Source organism: Cervus elaphus, chromosome 5 (genome assembly GCF_910594005.1).
Source record: "Cervus elaphus chromosome 5, mCerEla1.1, whole genome shotgun sequence".
Taxonomy (NCBI): domain Eukaryota; kingdom Metazoa; phylum Chordata; class Mammalia; order Artiodactyla; family Cervidae; genus Cervus; species Cervus elaphus.
In genome coordinates this window covers 1,200,533-1,215,234 of record NC_057819.1, presented here as the reverse complement: position 1 = coordinate 1,215,234, position 14,702 = coordinate 1,200,533, and the positions used below count along the sequence as shown (strand labels likewise).

The 14,702-nt window shown below is 51.6% G+C and overlaps 1 protein-coding gene across 1 annotated transcript in view; it reads left to right on the top strand.

The window, feature by feature from the left end:
- MAPK1 (mitogen-activated protein kinase 1) overlaps positions 1–14,702 on the top strand; it is a 56,020-nt gene that overhangs the window by 27,480 nt on the left and 13,838 nt on the right. Inside the window, exons 2-4 of the mRNA XM_043901129.1 lie at positions 7,321–7,503; positions 8,852–9,041; positions 14,072–14,188. Of these exons, the coding sequence (XP_043757064.1) occupies positions 7,321–7,503; positions 8,852–9,041; positions 14,072–14,188 (490 nt within the window). The remainder of the gene's footprint in view (positions 1–7,320; positions 7,504–8,851; positions 9,042–14,071; positions 14,189–14,702) is intronic.

The following is a 14,702-nucleotide window of genomic DNA, read 5'->3' as shown; positions in this document are numbered from 1 at the left end:
CTTTTTCCCCAGGCAAGACTGCTGCTCTCAGTCCTAACTGGCAAACACAGCAGATCTGAAATGACTCAGAATCTGGAATATATCAAATTATCCTTGTATGTCCAAGTGGGAATCCAGAAATAATTCTATAATCTCAGAGCTTGATACCAGAAGTATCTTACTGCAGCATCTCTCAGCTAATACGTGGGCATCAGAGTAAGTTTTCCCTCTGCTGTAAGGACAGTCTCAGCTAAGTGGTGCCTGTTGCTAAGTTGGAAACCAGTGTAGCAAGAGCATTTGTATGTGTCTTTCCTTGGCATTTAACGCTTTTCTAGAAATACTTGCTTTCCCTCGGATTTTGTACCTGTGAAGTTGTTAGATTCCGACTAAGTATATGCTAAGCTCCTTGGCCTTGTCCCACAGCTCCCTGGAGTTCTGCCCCCACGCCCAGACCTGCTCCTGCTGCCTGGCGTTCTGGCTGGCGTCCACCGCCGTCCTCTGGTCACCAGGCTTGTCCTCAGCGTGTACTCTGTTGCTGATTTCAACCGTTGTATTTTTTGCATTTCTAGAAGTTCATTTTGGGTATTTCTTTTTTTTTTTTTTTTCATTTTGAGTATTTCTTATACTTTCCACTTTTCTCCTTATATCATGTCCTACCTTCATGAGTGTATGGAGTGTATTTATGATAGCTGTTTTAAAATTCTTGTCTACTAATTTTGTCATCTCTATTTTATGGGTGTTTTTTTTTTTTTTTTTTTCTTTTCATTATGGTATTTTCTTGCTTTTTTGTTGTTTTTATTGATTTGTAATATTTCAAATGTGATTCAGTATATTCAGTATATGTATTTTCAAATTCTTTTCTATTATAGGTTATTACAAGATATTGAATATATTTCCTGGTTTCTTTTTTCATTTGTTTGGGTTTTGGGGGGGTTTTAGGTTGTGCTGGGTCTTTGTTGAAGTGGATGGACTCAGTTGCCCACGACTTGTGGGATCTTAGTTCCTGGACCAGGGATTGAACACATGTGCCCTGCCTTGGAAGGTGGCTTCATAACCACAGGACTGCCAGGGAACCGCCATGTTTTGGTCTTTTTTTAATGTTGACTGGATGCATGACGTTGTGGATTTTACATTGAATGCTAGATTTTTTTTTTTTTTTTTTGTATTCCTTTAAATATTTGGCAGTTTTTTCCCTGGGATGCAGTTAAGTCCCTTGAACAGTTTGTTCCTTTCAGAGCTCTCTTCTCAGTGTTTTTTTTTTTTTTTTTTCTTCTCAGTGTTTTTAACGGCAGGTCCAGAATAGCCCTCAGTCAAAGGCTAATTTAGCCCCTGAACTGAGTCACGGCCTCGCTGAGGACTGGGTTTGTTGCGGCAGGACAGGAGCTGCTCCCACTCTGGCCCCATGTGGCTCCTCCCCGGCCTTGGAGTCGGAGCGTGCTTGAGCTCTGACCCGTCCTGAGCCGGGCGCTCGGGGGAAGCCGCCTCAGCCCTCTGACGTTCTCCTCTCCTGTGCTCCGCCTCACAGATTCTGGCTGACGCGGGTACTCCACATCTCGAACTCTGTTTCGTCTTGAGGAGATGCCCTGCTCGGCGTTGCAGCCTGGACGCTCCAGGCAGCAAGCTGGAGCCATTACAGCCCTCGCCTCGATGCCCTGTGCTGCCTGCCGTTGGGTGTCTGAAGACCGTTGTTCCATAAACCCTGTCTTTTTTCCCTTTTAGTTAGAGAGTAGATCAGTCTCTGTTCTTTCATCATGGCTAGAAGCAAAGCCTGTGACAGTATTTCGAATGTTAGGAACTCATTTAAATAAACTCAGGTCTTTCCCTTCAAGCTGCCTTATCTTACTTTACCACACCTCATTGATTATTTTTTTCCTCCCAGTAGAATAGACGGAAATAGTAAGACAAAATACAATTTAAATTACGTCTTAAGTCACTTATGGCTCCATCATCCCAGCTTGTTTTGCAAATTGGCTCTTCTAGATAAATATTTTTAAGCTACAGTCTGTGGTTTTATTTTGAACCTCACTTTTAGTTACTACAGTCTTCATACTTAGTTTAATGGCTGCACAGGGACCTATTAATATTCCACAATGTATTAAACCTTATGTTTGGCAATACGTTTTGTTCTTTTAGGCAGTTTTGCAATAAATACCTTCAAATATCATCCCTATTCTTAAGGATGCTCAAAGGGAGGAAGGCAGGAGGGATGATATTCTGTCATTTCAACCTGCATGAATAGTTAGGCTACTTGGGATATTTAGTAAATGTTTGTCCAATGATTGAAGTAGAATATAACTTAAAGTTCAATTAAGCAAAATTTTCAGTTACCTTTTCAGGAATATTTTTGTTCCATTGGGCATTTATTTTTATGGGAGGTTAAAGTAGCTAACTGTGAAATGATTGTTTCCTTCTACTTATTAAATTAAGTCCATATTTTCTATATGCTAATTATTTCATCAATTTTGGAAGTATCATTAAGTGGAAGATCTTTTTCAGACAAACTTATATGTTGGAATAATTTTAGGTTTACAGAAAAGTTGCAGACAGTGCTGAGGGCTCCCGTAAGTCCCTACCCAGTGTCTGTCTCCCCTCATAGCAACATCTTACATGTGTCTGTAGTGTGCTTATCAAAGCCAACATTGGTGTCATGGAATTCCAGACTTTATTTGGAATTTGCTTTTCCACTGATCTCCTTGTTCTGTTCCAAGATCCAGTCCAGGATACGACATGCATTTGGTTGTATGTCGCCTCGTGTCTCTGTGACTGTTTCTTGTTATTTTTTCATGACTTGGGCGAACTCATTGAGTCATTTTGTGGACTAGCCCTCACGTTGGGTTTGCGGACGTTCTTCTCACTGTTAGACTGGGGTGACGGGCTTGGGAAGGAGCACCACAGAGATGAGCCGCCTCTCTCATCCTACCAGAGACGTCCACGGGGTGTCACTGGTGGTGGTAACTGACCACTCGGTGGGGGTGGGATCTGCCAGGCTGCTCCACCGCCGAGTGCCTCCCTCCTGTGTCACCATCTGTGCTTTGGAGCGCGTCCCTAGGTGCAGCCCGCCCGCCCGCAGGTGAGGGGGCGGGGAGAGGATGCGGACATATGTTCGAAGTTCTTGTGTTGGGGAGCTTTGTCTCTGCTCCTCCACTGTTGGTTTCTCCCCGAGAATTTGGTTATAGCTCCTCGGAAGATGGCATAAGCAATATAGGATGTGTGCTTCTGCCCTTGAGGAGTTGAGTCTACTTAAATGGAGAGCATTTGAACCAGAACCAAGCTGGGGCTTCCCAGGGACTCAGTAGTAAAGGCCCACCTGAGTGGGGGAGACCCCGGTCAGATCCCTGGGTCGGGAAGGTCCCCTGGAGAACGGAGTGGCAACCCAACTTCTTTCTGGAGAAGTCCACGGACAGAGGAGCCTGGCGGGCTACAGTCCATGGGGTCTCAGAGTCAGATGCGACTGACTCTTCACTAAGCTGAGAGGCATGAGGCTGGTGACGGAGGCAGCACCTTCTGCAGAGCTGTGGCTCCACCGCGGCTCAGGCTGGCTAAGAGGCTCCTGCCGGCGCGCCGCCCTCACGCTCTGCTCTGGCCGCAGTCTGCCTCCTGCTTCAGCCCCACACGTGCCCTGCTCTGTAGCCCCAGGTCCCTGCAGGGAGGGCTTGCCTGAATGCACACTGCCTCCTCACACCTGCCGAGTTCGGGGAGCCTCCTCTCCACCCTGCCTGCTCCCCCAGCCCCTGACCCCTCCACTGCTGCCTGACAGCTTGAGCCTTCTGGTTGTTGCCTTGGATTTGCCGGTCACTCTGCTCCTCCTCACCTTCTTTAAAGATAGGCACCTGTGTGTGTGCACACCATCCCCACTCCCGTCCATCAGCTGCCACCCAGGCTCCACCCGTCTGCTGATCGCAGATTCAGTGGCTGGCTTCCAGTTCTCATCTTTCGCATGCACTTCTGTTTGGGGCTCCTGGCTTCTGAAATGGCACTCTCTCCTGGTGTTTATAGCTGCTTCCTCATGCTCTGGCCGGTTCCTGCTCCTCCGTCTGCTCTGGAGCTCTGTCCTCAGACCTCTCTTCTCTTCAGCAGTGCTCCCCTCTGTGGCTTGTTAAACGTTCCCATATCTTATTCTCAGCCTCCACCTCCTCACTGCTGCTGGAAGCAGAGCCTCTCTTTCCTCCATCCGAATCCCCTGCAGGCCTCCTCAGACCTTTACGCCAGAAAGTATAAGACCACTGTCTCCCTGACCCATCTTCTTGTTTTCTTTGCAAGGCCTGGGTCAAGAAAACAATTGGAGCATCACATACCACAGGGATCAAACTGTGATCAAGGAAACAAGAAGGGCTTCCCGAGTGTCGCTGCCAGTACAGGAGACATGAGAGACGCGGATTCGGTCACGGGGTCAGGGAGAACCCCGGAGGAGGGCATGGCAGCCCGCCCCAGTGTTCTCGCCTGGAGGAGTCTGGAGGGCTCTGGTCCACAGGGTCACAGAGTCGGAGATGACTTAAGCGACTTAGCACACACGAAACATGAAATATGCTCTCCCCTCTTCCTGAGACAGATAGGCTTACATGAAGACCTAGAAGATCAGATTCAACTTGCAGACTCCTGGGCTTTCCAGAGCTGGGTGTCAGCGGTCCCTGAGAACGGGCCCCCAGCAGAGCCCTCTTCTCTCTCAGCCAGGGCTGTGTGCCCCCCGTGTGAGCTGCTGCTGCGGGCCGCCCTTGTGGCGTACACCCCAGAGGGCGTCCGCTCGCTGCCTCAGGGGATCCAGGGGGTTCTGCGGGGCTCCTGGTGGCGTGTTCCCCGGACCGCGTGTGCACCGCCGGCGGAGGGGCCGGCCTTCCTGCAGGTGGCCTGCTTGTGTCCCCTCCACGTGGTGCCTCTTGCCTTCTCTGGGCCCCTGCTCCCCTTTGAACGCCTGCTCATCCTTCAGAATGTGGTTTCTACAGGCCTCATCTTTTAGTCCTCTCTTTAATACCCTTATTTTGGACTTAATCTACCCAGCTTCTTCCTGGGTTTCAGAAGTGCTTTACTGTGATGAAGGCTGACTGTTCCTGTCTCCTTCCCTTCCTAAACTGCCATTCTCTTAAGAGGACCACAGTTTGGTTTTGCCCCCAGTCCTGACACGGAGTCTCAGAAGTGGGAAGTGCTTAGCAAGTGTGGCTGGGCTCCGCCGCAGCTCTGGGTCCCCCTCCTGTTGTGGTAACCCTGTCACAACAGGAAATGAGCTTGCTCTAGCATGACTTGTTCGTCCTTGACTCATGCTGGTTCCCGTTTCTCCCATCTGTTCAATAATCTCCTCTAGAGTTGTGTGGGCTTCTACTTCCACATTGACTGCAAACACAGTTCTGGAATTGTACCCTGGCCTTGGAATTGATCATGCATTCGGGGACCCCTGGCTCTTTTTTTAAATTAGTTCTTTAAGAAGTCATTGGTAATTAGCATGCCAGTGTATAGTTTAAAAGTGTACATGTTAAGTTTTGACTTATTATACATCCATTAAGCTATCAGAACATTTCGATAATGGATATTGATGACTTCCAAGAGTTACCTGGCTTCTATATCCATCGTGTCATCCCTCCTCCTCCAGCAGCCCCACTTCCTGTCCTCGTAGACGAGTTTGCGTTTTATGTGAGGAGGGGCACTTTTCTTTTGGTCTGGCTTCACTCAGCATGATTATTTTGAGCTTCATCTGCGTTTATGTTACCAGTAGTTTCCTTTTTACTGCTGAGTAATAGGAATCTATCGTTTTAAGAATTGAATGTGCTCACCTCTGGCAGTGACCTCCCCCTCCCCACCACTTTGGATCTCAGGAGAAAATTCATCTGGGGCTTGAGGCCGCGTTCCTGTAAGATGACAGGGTGCTTGCAGGGGCTTGAGCTCCTCAGGGCACAGGAATAGTTGTGATCTTTGCACGTCCTGTTAGTGTGTCCTGTTAGTGTTAATGAATGCTGGAGAAAAGCTTCCTCCTTTATTCGAGGGGGGGGGGTGTCTCTGTTTTAAATGCATACCTAGTTACAGTTTTAGAGACTGTTCTCTCAGGTGGGCATGAGGTTAAAGGTATTTTTGCACCTCTTTCTAAGAAGTACTCTTTATTTCTCAAATATTTTTGTATTGGTGAGGAATTCTGAAGTAATTGTGCTTTTTTCTTTAAGGGATATGCCAGCAGTTTTCTAGGATTTCTCCTGTGATTTTTTTCCCACTTAAGAGTAATTTTTGAAATATATTTTGAAAAGGTTCACATGGTTCTTCAATCAAAACAATGTAAAAGGTATACAGTGAGGGGCTTGAAGATGTATTTATTACTGCTTCTGCTTGGCATTCTGTTAAGTCAGACATTCAGGACACCTTGGAAAGAACTGGGCCCCATGTTAAGACTGTGAGAGGTGTTTCTTTTTTTTCTTTTTTTTGCCTCTTTGTGCGTGTGTGTGAGAGAGAGTATTTTTTGAACAATACTTTAGGTTTTGTTATAAGATGACCCAAATGGTACGGAATCTGTCTGCGATGTGGGAGACCTGGGTTTGTTTCCTGGGTCGGGAAGATCCCCTGGAGGAGGGCGTGGCGACCCACTCCAGTCTTCTTGCCTCAAGAATGGCATGGACAGCAGAGCCTGGCGAATTATAGTCCATGGGGTCGCAAAGAGTCAGACATGGCTAAGCACAGCACAGTCAAGCGTCTTGATTAAATTTCTTGGGGGGTGGGGAGAAAGAAATAGTTGTGTCATTTTGCAAGTAAGACACCGCTGTTGCTCCCAGTCACCGCACCCTTCTGCCCCCCGCCCCCATTGAAGTGCGCTTGTAGTTTGGGGTGTACAGGAGAGCGGCTCGGTGTTTGTTCCGATTGTCCTCCGTCACGAGTTACCACAAGCGGGCTGCAGTCCCCCGTGCTCTGTAGTGTAGCCGCGTCGCCCTCTTGGGTCCGTTTTGCTTGGGATGAGACGTGGTTGAGGGTCATTGCAGCGTTTGTGCTGAGTCAGTGGAGTCTGGTGCAACTGTGGGAAGCTGTTTTGGAGGCAGACATGATGGCCCTCCCCAGATGCAGTTGCTGTTAGCAGCGGTGGGGACACGGTGCGCCTGTGTCACACGCCCGTGCTCCCGGCCGTGAACGTGGGCGCCCGCACAGGCGGTGGGCCGGGCCCACCCGTCCTGAGGTCCTGCGAGCACGGCCTCGTGCGCGCGCTCCGGGTAGGGCCTCTCTGTGGATAGCGCACATGCTGGCGTCATTGCAGCAGGTCTCTGCCCAGGGTGATGGACGCTTTACTACTTTACCGCTTTATTCTTTCTGCCAGTGTCCTGGGGCCTGTTTTTAATGCTGTCTCCCTCCACCTCCTTTTTTTTTTTTTTTTTTTAGCTCTGCTTATGATAATGTCAACAAAGTTCGAGTAGCTATCAAGAAAATCAGTCCTTTTGAGCACCAGACCTACTGCCAGAGAACGCTGAGAGAGATAAAAATCCTACTGCGCTTCCGACACGAGAACATCATTGGAATCAATGACATCATTCGAGCGCCAACCATCGAGCAGATGAAAGATGTGTATCCTTCCCAGGCAGCTGCTCGGTCGCCTGGGGTCACGCGCCTGGACGCGTCCTGCTTAGGGGAGGGGGAGGAGTGCAGCTCGTGGGGGGCGCTGTCCTCCGCTTGCCAGTTACTGTGCTGGTTGCATCATTGACGGTTTTTCTCCGGTTCAGTTTTCCAGTTGTCAGTAACTATTCTCAGTATCTGTCAGTTTCAGTAAAGATTTCCTTTCAGTAAGTGCAATTGTGGAAAGTTTTGGTGAACACCTTTTCCGGTCATGCTCTTCCCACTTAAGGTGTGGTTGGTTATGATGGTGAACAGGACAGAGCCATGGACTGTGAAGAGGGGGCCTGCACGGCAGCGGTCAGGCCCAGACTGTCCTGATCTGAGCAGGGCGGGCTGTGCTGAAGGGGCCCGTGCGGAGGCGGTGTGCCTGCCCTGTGCGCCCCACCCCGGGGAGGCCGGTCTCCCGGGCGCCTCCACGGTTACCAGCTCTGCTGAGTCTGCCGCTCTCTCAGTGCAGTGCCTCCTCTGCGCCTGCGGTCCTGCTTTACCTTTTGCCTTAAAAGTCACGTCTCCGTCAGATGACACGCGTTCCAGTCGTGTCTCCTTCACATCCCAAGCGTGTCCCGCTGGTGTGACTCTGTGGATGTGTGACGTGTGCAGACATGAGCTTAAACCCCTGAACACTGACGGAAGCACTCTGAGGTGAGGTTAGACGCGGCAGCATTTACAGTTTATTTTCCGTGGGAACGAAGTTGGCTGTGCCTGAGGTTCTAGACGCCGAGAGGAGGGTGGGCCGGACAGCCGAGGGGCGCAGCCCACAGGCCCCTTGGTGGCGCAAGCGAGCACTGTCTGATGTGTTTAGTCTCTTAGCCTGAACTGCAGAGGCAGACAGGTAGACCAAGGGCTGAGTTTAGTAGCGAGTGTGTTCTCAGCCTGTGTTTCCAAAAGTTTTATGGTTGGTTTTTGTGGGGAAGGAGGGGGACAGGAAGGCAGGTCAAAGACCAATGAAGTCGGGAGTTGTTGCTGGGCCAGAGGAGAAAGCGCCTGATACCGCCCACCCCTCTCAGCGATGCCAGGGGCTCCTCTTGGTGGTGGGCCCCTGGGGCGCAGGACTCAGGCCCGTCTCCTGCGCAAGGTCAGGTCTCCGCTGGGGCGTCAGCGCACGTGCTGTCTCACAGGAGCTGAGGCGTAGGGCACAGCTCCGACCCCTTCCGCTGAGGTGCGCCCGCCTGCCATCAGGTTCTCATTTCCCTCCGGGGCCTCAGGATGGCATAGTGGATTGTTGGCATTCCTTTTGTTTTCAGTGCTTTGCTGAGTGTAACCAGCTATTTCGGTATGTTACCTTAACCTTTCCAAACAGATACATAGTACAGGACCTCATGGAAACAGATCTCTACAAGCTCTTGAAGACACAACACCTCAGCAATGACCATATCTGCTACTTTCTTTACCAGATCCTCAGAGGGTTAAAGTATATCCATTCAGCCAACGTGCTGCACCGTGACCTCAAACCTTCCAACCTGCTGCTCAACACCACCTGCGATCTCAAGGTCAGCCTGGTGTTTACTCTCACTTAGGGTGTAGCTGTTGAAAACACTTGTTTTACTGGGGCATGTTTGTATTTATTGTTATTCGTATTTAAAATTATACCAGAAATACTTGAAAGCATTTTTATGGCAAAAAGAAATGCAAGTCAAGAGTGCTAGTCTTTTAATACATGGCAGAGGTAAATAAGGAGGGAGGCCTACAGATGGCTCAGATACGAAGAAGGGATTATAGAGTCCAGTGGAAGCGCGTCTGAGTCTGAGAGGGCCTGGACACGTGAGAGGACACCTCATGTTCGTGGGTTGGAAGACTCTGTGTTCTTGAGATGGCAGTGTTCCCAGTGTGGTCCGCAGACTTCATGCAGTCCCTGTCAAAGCCCCAGGTGCCTGTTTTTGCAGAAACGGACAGGCTGATGCTGAGATTCATGTAGAAACTCAGGAGACCCAGAACAGTGTTCAGGAGGAGCTGCTCTAGAGGCCTCACTCTTCCTGGTCCCAGACCTACTGCCAGGCTGTGCTCATCAAGATGGGGTGGTCCTGGCAGGAGTGGCATGTTGCGTGTACATCACGGAGGTAGAGTGTATGCCTGTGGTGCCATCTGCGGTGACGGAGGCTCTGAAAGGAGCGCCTCCAGACCCAGAGGAGAAGGCCGCCGGCTCTGGCCGGGGCCATGACGTGTCAGGAAGGAGGTGGCATCGTGCTGTCCCTCCCAGCATGCCAGCCCTGCAGTAGGTAAGGTGCCGTGCTGGGTGCAGGGGACCGCAGACAGAAGGAGCCAACAGCAAAGGGAGAAGTGAGGGGCCCGCGCCCCAGCACTGAGGCCTGCTCTGCGTGGAGAGTCTTCTGGAACTGTCAGTGGCCCTGTCTTCAGACAGTTAGCTTATCTGCTGTCTCGGGTGTTTACAGCTGTGTAGCAGACAGCCTGTGAGACGTGGTGGAGGAAGCTTCCTGCATCAGACACGGCTGGTATGGACTCTGTCACCCCTTAATATCCTTCTGAGTTAGACTCATGCCCTTCCCACGTGGGGTGTAGCCCCCAGATCGCTGTCCGTGGGTCTGGGCACATGAGTCAGGGTGGCCTGAAGGATGAGGGTGCACTTAGGAACAGCCAAACCTGGTCAGCTCTTAGTGGTTTTCTTGAGAAATCACAGAGATTATTTTGATGTCTCCTACTGCTTTTCTTTTTTTCTTTCTCTTTGTTACCTTCACAGTCCTGTTACGGCAGATTGCTTTTGTTTGGTTTTGGAGAGCTCTTCTTAATCTTTAAAGTATGTAATATTTCTGGGAGAAGTTAACTTTTGCGTGAAAATGCTCCTCCTTGAGAAGAGGACACGGAAGCTACTACTTTGCCGCCTCTTCTCGGCTGGTGGACTTGTCTTTACCTCGGGCCGCTTTGTTCCCTGCTCACCCACGCTGGATGTGTGTTACCGGACATCTGCACAGTCGAGGCATTGTTTTCAAAACTCAATTTAACACACACTCGGGAATACAATAGGATGTGTTAGATACTTAGAGCAGTACAGTTGACCCACGTTGGAAAATGTCCGCATGGGGGATGCATCATCCACGTGGGCATACGTCCTCAGAGTCTCACTCCAGATGGGAGTGTGGTGCGTGTCACCCGGTCACGGGCTGGTCGTGGGAGTGTGTCCCACGGGCAGCGTAGGGGCCCGGGGTGGGGGCTGCAGCCAGTGCCTGTGGGAAGAGGGCTCTGAGCTCATCGGACGCCCGTCCCCTCCTCAGAGCTTGGGGTGACCGCGATGCCATCCCATAGCCCCAGGCCTAGAAAGTTCGTAACCAGTGGCTTTACTGATGTCTTGTTATTTAGGGTCTTTTTTGAATTTTCAAGCAGGTAATTACATTACTTCTTCCTTTTTCCATTGACTTCTGTGTTAGTAAGTATTTTTTACTCCTGAGCCCTCAGGATGTCAGCTCTTTTAAGTGTCTCAGACCTTTAGCTTTTGACCCGGGTACAGTCAAGCCCAGTAGCAGTCAGCTTCCTTTCTTGGCTTCCATAAACATGCTTTGTGCTCGGTGCCCAGCCGTGAGACCCAGGACACCCTGGCCTCTCACGGCCCTCCTGGAACCTTCTCCTTGCAGGCATCTTGTTTATTTCTTGGGGCCACAGAAAAGGGAGGGTTGTGGACCCTATTTGGAGATTCTGCTTGCAACGTGTTTTTAGTGAAACTTCCAGAGGTGTATGGTCTCCAGCAGTCTTTGTCCTCGCTGTTTGCTCACTGAGCCTCATCCAGCGGACGGTCGTAGCATGTATGCTTCTGGGTGGGCCTAGAAAGGAGGATTCAAAAGACACAAAATGAAATATCTTTGGGGTTTTTGTTCTAGGAGAATTTGAATTTACTCAGTCCCAAAGATAGCCAGGTAAGAGTGGTAGGACATTTGACTAAGTCATATTCTATTTCTTCTACCATATCCTGGTTGTCTACCTTCCTCAATATGGAACTGTCGTGGTTTTTTTTTTTGTAGCCTTGGAAGTTTTTTGGTTAATACTGTATTAGCTTTCAGTGTTGCAGTGTTAAAAGAACTTTAAGAGAGTCATGTGAGCTTCCCGTGGATGACCGTGAACAGAATTTCCCTACATGTACCTCTTGATTTGTTAAATTATAGCCAATAATTTTTATCTACTGGGAGTGTAGGACACCAGTAGTAAAACACGATCCTCCTTAAGCCAGCTCGCTCTTCTGAAAGCTGGTAACTGACAGGGAAGGAGGAAACGGTTTCCCTGTCTTCCCCGTGGGTTCCGGGCATCAGGGCAGGCACGAAGCCCCGGGTGATGAGTGACAGTGCTTCCTTAAAGTAAATATGCCAGCTGATAACGCACAAGGGATAAAAGTCAGTGACGTCACCGCTGTGCAGCTTCCAGTGATGTAAGTGGTCGGTGCAGGGTATTCCTGGACCCTCTACTCAGACTCCAGTCCCCTTGGGGGCTCTTGCCACCTCCCCATGTGGACGCCTGTTTACCTCTCACCTCCACTCGGGCTAGAGCCTCTCTCAAGCCCCCCAAGATTTCATGGCCCGACACAGCGGTAGTCATGTTTGAGCTTGTAATTTCTGAGGTCAGGAGTTTGGTCAGGCAGCAGGGGGGGCAGTGACTGCTCTGGGCTCAGCCTCTGGACCGCAGCTGAAAGACATGGCCCTGGAGGCTCAGATCATCCCCCACAGGCCTGGCGGGTGGTGCCACGGCATGGCCACGTGTTGCCCACGTGACCTGGTGTCCCCACGACACGGCCAGAGGCTCCCAGTTCCCCAGGTGGAAGCCACGTTGCGTTTTATGATCTCACCTTGGAGGTCACACAGCGTCGCTTCCAGTGTGTTCTCTTGGTTCAGGCAGTTGGAAAGGCTTGCCCAGCTTCCAGAGGAGAGAGGATAAATCCTGCCCTCTTGGTACGAGCTCAGCCCCAGAGCTTGTGGCCAGAGTGGGGTCAGGGTTATGTCGGCGTGCCTTTTTCCAGAGGAGCCCTTCCCACAGCTATGTTTAGGTTGCTCACGCCACGAGGGCCTGTCTCTGAAGAACTATGAGGTCCCGTCCGCCTGCCCGAGCGTGGCTCCTGCTTCTGTTTCCGCTCCCAGAGGAGGGTGGAGACGTCAGCCCCAGGACTGAGCCCACTGATCTGGGGTCCTGTATGCGGGCTTCTCACCTGGTTCTGCTGACCCACAGAGAGCTGTGACTCGTGTCTGGGCCCGGCCATGCCGAGGGTGCCCAAGGGGGTGGTGCACAGCGCAAGTGCGTTGCAGAGATTCAGGCAGTCTGTCAGCCTGCGGCTGTCCAGGATGTGATGGCCTCAGCAAGCCGTCTGGCTGTGGAGGTGAGGCTGGTGCTGGAGGCCACGGGGGGCCTCAAGATGCCACAGCAACTGTGTGGCCCTCTCCTGGAGCGCCCAGAGCACGGCCCTGGAAGGGACGCGGAGCAGGCATGGCATTTGCTCCTCCTGAAGGCGCGCTGACAGGCTCAGAGGACGGGAGTTGGGCGGCACGGATACGAAACGTCTGCGTGCCATATCGAGGAAGCAGCAGGGCCCGGGGTCAGGGGTGCTGCGAGGGGTTGCCAGTGTCCACGGCCACGGGTCCTGAGGAGGTGGGCGGGGCCTTCAGAGTCCTTTTAAGTTGTCAAGACCATCAGCTGTGGGGTCTCTGAGCAGAGGTTGGTGTCCGTTAAGTCTTCTGAATATCCCTGAGCCGTGTCCTGCCTCCGTATTTCTATTTTTATGGACTGAGCTCAGACCCTTGTCAGTTTTTGACTGAGTTAAAGCAGTCAGCCTCTGAAGCGATCTGTCTTCCAGGTGGCCTTCTGCTAGATTCCCGTCTGTGTTAGCATCTCTCTCTCGGGTTAGTTCCCCAGGAGCTAGGAATTAGAAGGCCCTGCGGTGGTTTGGGACCAAATACGCTCCAGTCGCTCTTCTCACACATTGTCATCCGGAGTAGCCCCAACTGTTGCATGGTCAAGGCCAGCTTGCGTGAGTCAGGAGAAATTAACAGCTGGATTTTTTTGGGGGGGGGGCGGGTAAGGGTTCATCGTCAGTATGTGGAGCGTCTCGCACAGCTTTGGGAGTGGGTTTGACTATAGGAGGGGAAGGAGGTGGGCAGAGCAGGCAGGGGAGGTCACGTGTGTGGAGAGAAGTAGTTGGTCGCAGCGGTGACTGTTCCAGCGCTTGCTGGGGGCTGGAACTTATTCTTGGTGCGTAACTGTGTATCAGTGGCCTAAGCAGGATTGCTGTGGGTAAGCAAATCAGTAGCGGCTGCATACCTCTGAAAATGTGTTCCGTGCAGGAGCTCGGCAGCCTGCCCCTTTCTGACACGAGGCGGCTGCCTTTCGGTTGTTGTGAGGGCCAGGCAAGAGACAGCATGGGCCAGTCCCTTGGAGCTCTGCCGCGTGAGAATGGTGGCACTTGTGGTCGTCGCCGCTGCTGTTGCCCTGTTGGCGTCTGCGCGGCTCCGCCGTCGCCCTGTTGGCGTCTGTGCGGCTCTGCTGTTAACGACTTCGACTCTCTCAGAAGGTGTCCTGTCTTGTTCTCCCCTAGATCTGTGACTTTGGCTTGGCCCGTGTTGCAGATCCGGACCACGACCACACAGGGTTCCTGACAGAGTACGTGGCCACTCGCTGGTACCGGGCTCCAGAAATCATGTTGAATTCCAAGGTAAGGACCAGGTTTGCGTCGGAAGAAAACCCGGAGGCCAGAGAACTTAGGACGTGAGTTGCAGTCAGCCTGGCCTGAGGCTTGGCCTGTTTGGCCAGCCCCAGGGTACCGTCTTGTCTCCCTTCAGCACTGACGTCCCAGCGCTCGGCTGGTCTCGCGCTGGCTTACAGAGCCGCGGGGTGTGCTCCCGTCACCATCCACCTGCGTCCCGCCCCGGCCAGCCCTCCTCCACCCGGGCAGCTTCCTCCCTTGCAACTGCTGCTGCCGGGTTCAGGCCGGCCTGTCAGCTGGGCTCTGCACGGCCTGTGGTCTGTAAATGCGGACCAGGGCTTTCCTCTAAGAGTCACACCTACCTGATCATGAGGAAGCTGCTTCAGCAAAATTGCAATAAAATTGGAAGAAAACACAGGTGTGGAAAAAACAGGAGCTGCTGTAGCTCTTTCAGAATGACATGGTGGTCCTGCACCCAGGTTGAAAGCACACTGCTGGCAGGGCCTTTGTCTGCTCGCAGGAA